The 10,457-nt window shown below is 34.1% G+C and overlaps 1 protein-coding gene across 1 annotated transcript in view; it reads right to left on the bottom strand.

Annotated features, from left to right (window-relative positions):
• Positions 1-349: 349 nt before the first annotated feature.
• Positions 350-10,457, bottom strand: part of LOC147076447 (uncharacterized) — a 28,190-nt gene continuing 18,082 nt past the window's right edge. The window contains exons 5-8 of the mRNA XM_085940484.1: positions 5,605-5,760; positions 4,505-4,678; positions 1,698-1,844; positions 350-406 (exon numbers count right to left, since the gene is read on the bottom strand). Of these exons, the coding sequence (XP_085796610.1) occupies positions 350-406; positions 1,698-1,844; positions 4,505-4,678; positions 5,605-5,760 (534 nt within the window). The remainder of the gene's footprint in view (positions 407-1,697; positions 1,845-4,504; positions 4,679-5,604; positions 5,761-10,457) is intronic.

Raw genomic sequence — 10,457 nt, 5'->3', positions numbered from 1 at the left:
GATATAATAGTAATGTTTCAATTGTGTTTATAAAAAAATGTTTGCCTATCTTACCTCAACAAATGGCCAATCCTTCCCTTGTGCCATTTGGGTCTCTTCAGTTCGCTGTGCATAGCTCAATCTTCGGTTTTATCAGGTCATGTAGTTACTCGAAACTTACACGTGACATACGAAATAGAAAAAAAATCAATCTTCATACGAAGGTAGGTACTTCTCGAATCTTTGTCATGTACCCAGCATCGTCTTTTTCTATTACTTTGTAGGACTAATAGAAAAAGGAATCATTCCGCGCCCGAACAAAAACCGTTAGCAACTACGATATTTTACTACTTACACGTTCTTAGAACGCTCACCGCCGCAACCATTGCGTTCTGTGTGCCCGAGCCTTTAATGTGGCGTTTTTAAACTTAAAATTTTACACGTAACATGTTTAGATTAGTTTAGAACAAAACTTTAAAAAGTTACATACTAAAAAAATAATAAAGCAAAAACAAATTATGGTAATATTTATTTACTAATAATATTTCAGGAATACTCATTGCTACATACAGAATAAGGTTCGTCATAGCCTAGTATGTAGTTTCATTAAGATTATTATAAAAAATCCAAGTATATTTCGGTAAAAAAAGAGGGTCAAGTTGTTTCTAGTTGCGATCGACTTTTCTCGCCTCTGTTCTGCACTTTTACGTGTTTCGAATTCATACAACGACGTATTATTATATTTTATATCAACCAACACGCAGTGACGTCCCGTGTGGGTAGGCAGATTGAGCGTCGCTTGGGGGCGGCAGTTACCCGAAGGGCGGCAAATCGAGGAGAATCATTATTTTTATATAGAAATAGCTACCTAAACGTAGTTATAACGGAAATATATTTCCATTCGAATTTCAGCTCACTGGTTGGAAACAAAATGGATTAATTACCTACTATAAAAGTTTTAACAGGACTTTATTTTTTTGTGGGGATCGCGATGTCTTGTTTACTTCCGTTGTCCTTGGACGTCACATCTATGGTGAACAGCAATGACACGTGCTGATTTGCAAATAATATTTGAATTATAAGTAAGTACATAAGTACTTACATAATTTAAAATTTATCCAAATATGTTTGCTAGTTACTCGCGAGTTTTGGAATTTGTCAGACGTATTTTTAAATGTACCTATCTGAAATCGTAGACTCGAAATATTGTCTATTGAAGCAGATTTGGCATTCAAATTAGATATAGTGTTAGATATAACAAGACATATCTTATTAGTAATGTATCCATACAACACATTTCTTAGATATTGGAGTCATGAAAGGATGATAAAATGTACTGTAAGTATAAAAAAAATGTGGCGGCATTTTGGCACTGCCTAGGGGCGGGCATTTTGTCTAGGGACGTCACTGCCATCACGTATTATGATTATCCACTCGAATGTTTTATTTTATAGCTTTTGAGAATTCTGAGGTGCCTACAATTAAAATATATATAAGCATCCGTGCATTGATATGAATTTTAGCGGAATGTGTAATGTCCGATAAGAGTGCATTTATAAAAACCCTCGCATTCAAAAGGCTTATCGTATGTGTCATTTTAGATTACTAATAAGTACAAACTTTTTTAAAACACAGTCGCATAAATGTCACTTTTGACCAGTATGTGTCATTTTGTGTGATTTAAGGCTACTAATATGCAGATATTTTTTCAAACACACATTGCACTGGTGTGTTCGTTCACCAGTATGTATCATTTTATGACTTTTGAGATTACGAATACGCAGAAATTTTTTAGAACACGCATCACATTGATATGGTTTTTCACCCGTATGTGTCATTTTATGACTTTTGAGATGACTTCTCTGCTGAAAATTTTTAAAACACACATCGCATTGATGTGGTTTTTCACCAGTATGTGTCATTTTATGACTTTTTAGATAACTTCTTTGCCGAAATTTTTTAAAACACACATCGCATTGAAATGGTTTTTCACGCGTATGTGTCATTTTATGTCTTTTAAGAGTACGTTTTTCCGGAAACTTTTTAAAACACACATCGCATTGATGTTTTCGTTCACCAGTATGGATCATTTTATGAGTTTTGAGATGACCATTTTGCAGGAATTTTTTAAAACACACATCGCATTGATATGGTTTTTCACCTGTATGTATCATCTTATGTTTATTGAGATTACCAATATGCAGAAAACTTTTAAAACATATATCGCATTGAGGTGGGATTTTACCAATTTTGTGCACACCATGCTCCGATATTTTAGAAAAGCTATCATTGCATTCTAATAGGTTTTCCTTTGGCAAGTATAATTTATGAACATCGTGTTTGACGTTCTGTTCGTCAATAGTTGTTTCCGAAAGCTGTATAATCATATTTTTGTTTTGATTGGTTGCATGTGCTATTTTGTTGTTGGCCTGGTTATCGTCAACTGTATCTTTTCTAACGATGTCCAGTGGTTCACTCTGACTTACTGCGAGATATTGTTGGGTAGAAATCTACAAAAAGAATAGGATTGGTAAAATTAAAATAAATGAAACATTATGATTGTTTTGACATTTGATTATTTTAAATATATGATTTGGAGTAGTATGTACGTTTTTTTGCTGAATGTAACACTATGAGTAATTGAAACACACGGCAGGCATTTCGTGTTTAAGGACTAAACTAAAATTGTACCAATTATATTAGCCTAGATCAGGGTTAGGGGACCGTTTTACGTGTGGGTGACAAAACTTCCTAAATTTTATTTTTTGACTGCCTGATGTGTCGAGCAGTTTTTAATGGGGAAAGAAATAGTTTTTAAAAAATACAATCGATTTCTAAAGATTTTATCTTTTACCTTGTTTCTAACTAATGGCATAGATACATATCTTAAATTCTTTAAATTCTTTTTCCGTTTTCAAAAATTTCAGAGGCCGTGTGAACATTTTAACCACGATTCTTTATTATACCAAACGGTTTTTAATTTTTAACGATTGTATTTGACTGCAGATAAATTTCAGTAGGTTTGTTAATGGAATATTTTTATTTTTAATTGCCCGATAAATAAATTCTTTTTGTTCGTCCTTAATTTTTTCAAGGAGTGATTTGCCTCATAATACTGTTTTACTGTCGAGATTTTGCATACATCTGTCTTAGAATACAAAATAAATCATTTTGCTTTATATTTTATGGCATTCGTTGATCAACCCATACTCTTCAGTCCACCAACTTTGAAAGTCTCTTCTGCTTGATTCTAATAATTTTTGTTTCTTTTATTTCAACTAGCATAAGGACCGACGAATATAGTTATATATATATAGCTGGCAGCAAATTATTGATCGGCAAAATTAAATACTGTACCTCAATTATGAATTCTTTATTCATTTCAGTAGTGTCGAATTATAGTAAAACCAGTAAATATACTTTATTGTTATTTCCGCGATATCTATATTTTATAAAATAGTCAGCTATTTGGATATCTATTGACGCAAATGAAAGTGGCTGTCTCGATTAATAATGGTTATTTCCTAAATTATGATGTTTAGATATTATTTTGATTGTATAAACTGCGAATAATAATTCATCGAGAGGTCACTCCAATCTAAGTACCTGGCTCGTAACTATCTCAGTATACGTACTGTCAATTTATTTATACTAGAGTACCGACTGTTACGCCGTAAATAAAACTCGCTCCTGCATTCATCTTCGACTTCTTCATCATCGTTCTCAACACCATAATCTACGACACATCGATGACTCCCCCAGTTGACTCACATTGAACTCCTACATATATTTACAATAAACGTAATGCTTTTTCGTGAAAAGTATTTGATGCTATTTTTTATACAATGCAATCTGTCATTATTTATTCATGAATTTCGTCGTTTCTGTTTGCACAACGATTGGTAAATATAAATGGAATAAATAATATTAAAAATCGAAGAAAATACGTACGGATATATCATCATTATTTTTTTTAAATATTATATTATTTCTGTGTAGGTACCTACTGATACACTCCTGGGACGTTGTTCCTCTACTGACGTCCACTCTAGAACATTTCAACGGCCTAAGCATGTCATCTGATCTTGAAGAGTCAATAGGGTAAACGAACCGTATGCCCAAATTCCTTGATTAGTTAAAATGATGATTCTGTGTAAAATCAACATGAATTTTATGTCTTGATAAAAAAATGATAGTCATAATTTGCAAAGTGGTACACCGGGTATTCATGGTACACCGGCCATATGGAAGCAATTCTCTAGTAAAACCCTTAAACAATAACACGAAAATGTACCTTTTAATCGATTTGATAAATCGACGGTGAAACAATTAAATATTGTTAATAATGATAACGTGCATATTTATATGAGGCCTTTACTTAGGGTTTTTTTAAAGTTAAGTACCTACTGAATTTATTTCCGGTTAAGAAATACAGTTAGTTACATTTTAAATCTAGTAGGTATATCAATAAATTAGAAGAAAACGCGATTATATTTTGACGAAACTTAGTTTAAATAGTACGTACTTCATCTACTGGACTGCATTCTGATGCAGAGCATTTAGCTTTAGGGTCACCATCATGAAATTGGCGAAAAGCGTCATTTACAATCTCGTCTTTAATCTTGACACCCTCAAACTCGATGGGAACTTCCTTATAATCATTCTCAGATTTAACTTTGACCAGCCTCGTTGCCGGGATCTGAAAATAGCACAATAATATAACATAAGTGCAGGCAGTACAAATAATGTTACAACGACTACTTATATGTATTTCGTACATATTTCTAAGCCAAATTCCAATTTGATTATTGTGATATCATCAGGTGTCGAGATCCTCTTCTCGTATCGTCTCTTCATGACTACTTTAGTCGCCAAAAGCTCACCAGTGTTGCCAACTGTTGTTGACAAAAAATGCCAGGCCAGGTACGAAAAGAAGCTATTTGGAAAGAAGAAAACACTAGATTTTGTGAAAACAAATTTACTTATTCCACACGCACGGTGTCAATGTCAATGTCCTTTCCTTTCGAATAGGAAAAGGAATAAGACCAAATTAATGGTTGTCGATCGGGCTAACCTTCTATCAACAGCACGTACACTACAAAACTTAGAAACATTAGACGAGTTTTTATATCTGGGATCGACCATCGGTGGAAAGGGCGGATGTGAAGCGGAAATAAGAAGACGCACACAGATTGCAAAAAATGCGATGAGACCTCTTACCACTATATGGAAGGGTCGGGGATTTTCGATTGCCACAAAAATAATGCTTGTGCAAACATTAGTGTTCTCTATAGCTATTTCTATACGGAGTCGAGTTATTTACCTATCCTGAAGGTAAGGGAGCGGAAGGCAATTGATGTCTTAAAAAAATGCCTTTGAGATTAGGTGTTGGCGCTGAATACTTTGTATTTCTTGGACGGAGTACAGGACGAACCAGTCAATCATTCAGAGATTGTAATAAATGAAGAACAAAAATTGTAATGAATAATGGAAGAATTAAGAATCCTGATACGTGTAATTTGTAATGGGGTTTATCGCAAAGGATTTTTTTCAAAAGGGTGTCTTCTACCCTGTAATCGCCACATCCTCACGAGACGTAACTGTGTGAAATATAATTTAACGTACCTGATGAACTGGTGAATAATTTGAATACGAGCACCCAGGTTGAGGTTCTTCGACACAATATGATGGGTGCGAAATGTCATCGACAAACTCGCATTTGATATCATCAATGTGAAGGTCAGTCTCGGGTTTAATATCAGTCAGGTCCGTTTCTGGGTACTAAAATGAAACCATATAGGTAATAAATATTATTGTCGTAAGAGATTATGGAAAAGACAAACATAATATGAGTAATCGTGGCTTTTGTTGATTATTTAACACTTTCACTTTGATTTATACACACCAGAAATATATCTTCTGATTGAATCGAGTACGTTCAAATATTTATATTCTTTAGAATGTTAAAAATTGATTTATTACACATTTCGCATGTCGTCTAAAAAATTACAATCCGGCGACATAAGTCCTTCCCAAACGTTACAATTACAAATCATTTCGTTGAAGGATAGGTTGAGGAAAAATAAATGCCCATGGAATAGGAGGTCCACATCCTTGTCATGCACGCTACTCAGCGTCATACGCCAGGCCGCGTACAATTCTAGATTAAGCGTACCGGTGCAGGTAAACGACATTTTTATCTTTAATACGTTATTTTGACTGATAATATATGTGAATTGTTCTATAAACACAATTGTAGCTTTTAAATTGTATGACTAACGGAATTAGTTGTCAAAAACTAACCTCAAAACAGCAATTGGATTCGTCGGTGTTCTCTTTCTTTACAGTTGTGCGAGAGTCAAGGCTGTTAAAATGTTTAATCGGTACACCAGAACAAGGCCGCCTTTCTGTATCAGATTCCTCCATTTTACACTCACGTTTTACATCCATTATATTTTATTGCCAACGTGTCATGCAACGCATTAACTAGGACCATAGACTAATATACACCAATCTATGATATACACTCGGGGCCTAGGGCCGTGAAAGAAGGATCGATCATAATAATATTATATGGTAATAACGGGTCAGTGCTGCCATCTTTTGGGCATGTGCATGTTGAAATAGTGTTGTAGTCCAAAAATCAATATAGTCATAGGGAAAATTAAGAAGGCACTTAGAATGTCCTTCGCACCTACCAAAACAGAAGCCATTGTCCTAAAATGACCAGGAAGGTTTAAAAGTACGCAGCCTCCCATAGCTCGCTTTGGTAATACTAGCGTTAAACTTTCAAAGATTGTCATCTATCTCGACGATTAATTGGACACTATGTGGAATGTCGACCACCATGCCAGGACCGAGGTCTATAAGGCTGGGACGACCTTCCAGAGGGTCACTCGTGTGGGGTTTACGATCAAGGGCGCTTAAAATTGCCTACGAGGTCATATTCATGGGAATCGAAGCCTACGTTGCTGGCGTTTGGTGTTGGTACCTACCCGTGGGTATCCAAAAAAGTGTCAAAATAAAGAATATTTTTTTAAGTGGGCAGCACAGTGCGTTGTTGCCTATATATCAGCGCTCCCTGTATTGGCCGGAATCCTTCCTCCAGACCTTGACCTGGTTCGCGGTGCATCCACGATGCTCTTTAAAGGTGAGAAGGTTGATGACTTTCACCTTGCCTGGCCTCTAAACTTTGATACTGAAAAAGTATTATTGAGGTCTCATGACGCTGGATGCAGCGTCGAAGACCAGGCAGCGAAAGTGGAATGCTTCTACAAAGGGCAAGCACACATATTTTTTGTTCTTTCCGTATATACAATGGCGATTGGAGATAACCAAATGAATACTGCCCCCTACACCAATAGGTACCTATTCGACAGGCTTTAGTGGATTCGCTGCCAAGCACTATGAGCTTGGACTTGTTACCCGGCTAACATGTCCACGTGGCGGAGAACTACATGATGCAAACTACATTCTCTTGGAATGTCCAAGAATGTGTTCCGAGAGGGAAGAGATGCTTAAGTCGGTCCAACCAGCTGTTGGGCCCATCAGGCCGTCCGACCTGGTCGCCACAAAGGCCACAAAGAGATGTATGCAAAACACGAACTGGGAATACTACTTTTCATTAATTATTTTTATAACATAAAATATTATGTTGGTATTTTTTTTACATTTACCTATATCTCTTACCGTTTCTGTTACACTGTGTATATGCTATTATAATCGTTATTATATAATTGTTATGCATTGTAAGATAAATCACCACGTTGAGAAGTCAGAATACAATAATTAATCATATTGATGTACCTATTAAGTTTTTAATGTAATATGAGAGATGGAGATTAATAAATTAACATACAAAATCAAACAATATTACTCTCTTTTATTTTGTTAACTGTCAATTCATGGTGGAACTGCATTGTATTGTTGTTTTAATTTAATAAAACGCCATTTTTTTGCAGTACTTATTCTACTTTTAATCAATAGATTACGACCGGTTTCGTCCGCCTCAGAGGGACATTTCCAACCCAATCAATTCAAACAATATTACATTTTCATTTGATATTTATTGAAAATCTTCTAAGCATATTTAGATTAGAAACAATAGTTATTATTGTTACATGACATAAGAACCTACGTTTCTACATATTGTTTTTTTATCAATAAAACATTAAAAATGTCAAGTGCTGTTATAGTTGATCGATTTCGGTTCATGCAAATTATTTTTTTACCGATTTTTTTAACGTATTCTGGGCACCTTGATTTTATTATTATATATAATTAAAAGATTATTCATTTTTCAAACGGATGATGTAAATGATTTCAGTTTCATTCATTACAAGCCATTATATTTTCAGAAATCATATTTATTCTTACACTATTCATATTAATCCTTTTACTCCCAGCTGATTTAGCCTAGCATATTATGTGAAAACTCCCAAGCGTTTTTTGACAAAAAATCGTAGATTTAGTTTTTTTTAAATAAATAATTCTACACATGTTTTAAAAAATTGAAACTTTTTTTGTGTGTTCTCAATGGTGTATAAAGCAATAATAAGTAATAATATTGATAGTTGACATCAATAAAACAAAAGAAAAAAATAATGTATCAATATTTATTTAGAAATGAACGGAAAAAACTATGAGTTCTTAATATATATGGATGCATTGCTAATAAAAATACGAGTTTTAATATTACAAATCGATATTTCCAGCTCTAGGGAAAGGTTTGATTTTGATAGATGATAAATACATGCTAAATAAGACACGAACATTAGAACATTATTTGAAAACTGATGGATAAAAAGAATGTATATTTATAAATAGGCGGCATGTGCAATGCCGCCTATTCGACGGTGATGCTTTACGGTAGCGAATCATGGCACCTTACGAAGGCTCAGAGCAACCGTATACTGAGTTTCGAAAACAGATGTTTGAGACGAATACTAGGTGTGCGTTAGGAGCAACGAGGAGATAAGAGAACGCACCAAGCAGCTTCTCATCACGCTGAAAGTGAAGAGGCGGCGTTGGACCTGGCTCGGCCACGTGCAGAAGAGAACTTCAACCTGGCTTGCCTGTTCTTCAAGCCAACTGGATTCCGGCGTCCTGGAAGGCCGCTAAATACAATCTACAGAGTGTATACGGCGGAGCTATGGGATGCTGGTTTGACCTGGAATGAAGCAAGAAGACTGGCGAGCGACAGGGAATTTTTGGAGGTGCCGCGTGGTGTCTATATGCTCCAGTTAAGGGGCGGATATGGCCAAAGAAAGAAGAAGAAGATACTTATAAATAATACTGATAGGTAATAATATATTTGATGTGCGAATTTTTATAATTCATTTCGAAACGGGAAAGGGCTTATAATTATGTGGTTTTGCGAATCAATATGTTAAGCAATCTTGGATCTGATTTTCACAGCTGAACAGTGGGACCACTCGTTTGAAAAATATACTAGTGGAAAAAGATATGCTCAGGCTTTGTATCTATAGATGGCGATGGCTCATGTCAATAACGAAGCCGCCAAAATTTAAAAAATATTATTGAAATAAAATAATAATTATATTTATTATTTAACCATCATGGCGTCCAAACAAAGAAATATCAATAATAATAAAAAAACAACTTATAAAAAAACATAGCATACTTCGATAGATGTTAATTAATGCGAAGTTTTTAAATATGCAACTAGATGCTAAAATCACAAATAAATGTAAAATTAGTTGCCGGATATTATGCAATAATTATTAGGCACAAAAGTTCTACCTATATAAAGAATTTGGTTGTGGTGCATCAAATCAATTTGGAGTTAAGTGAATAGTGTCGATGCTGCAAGATTTTTCAGTAACTACAATTTAATAGAAACTGATAGTGAGGTACTAATCTAAAACAATTACTTGTTGAAACATGCTCCGTGGTTAATTTTAACAAAATGTATATTTCATATAAGATAAAACATGTTTAGCTATCCTTAAAATTAATTATTTATGTATTTATATATATTTCTATAATAAATAAATTGATGTGTTAAAATCTATTGGAAATGATAATTATGTGATATGTGGCATAAAAAAAATGCTAAAATCCAACACTTTAAACTCCACAAAACGCTAAAATGATAAATTAAAAATAAATAAATGCGTACAACACTTGTCCCTACCAGTGACGAAAAGTGGAGGTAGGTTTATAAAATTCGACATAAATAGTGGACACTAAACTTTGTCAGTTATATTTATTTGTTTTTATTGAAATAAGACTACAATTTCGCCCCGTTAGAAAAGAACAAGCCTAACTGCTTTTTTTAATATTTTACAGGAGCGCATTTTTAAACTTTTTTTGGCATTAATTTGAAAACTGTAAATATAAGAATTTTAATTTAAATATATGATAATGCATTCATTTTAAGCATTGTTTATGTGGAAAAAAACATAAAAAAGTATATTCTTACATATTTCTTCAGATAGGTTAATTTTGTTCAAAAA

Source organism: Rhyacophila brunnea, unplaced genomic scaffold (genome assembly GCF_057557595.1).
Source record: "Rhyacophila brunnea isolate RB1 unplaced genomic scaffold, BYU_Rbru_1.0 scaffold_13, whole genome shotgun sequence".
NCBI lineage: Eukaryota > Metazoa > Arthropoda > Insecta > Trichoptera > Rhyacophilidae > Rhyacophila > Rhyacophila brunnea.
The sequence above is the reverse complement of the archived record's forward strand: the minus strand, read 5'-3'. Positions and strand labels throughout refer to the sequence as shown.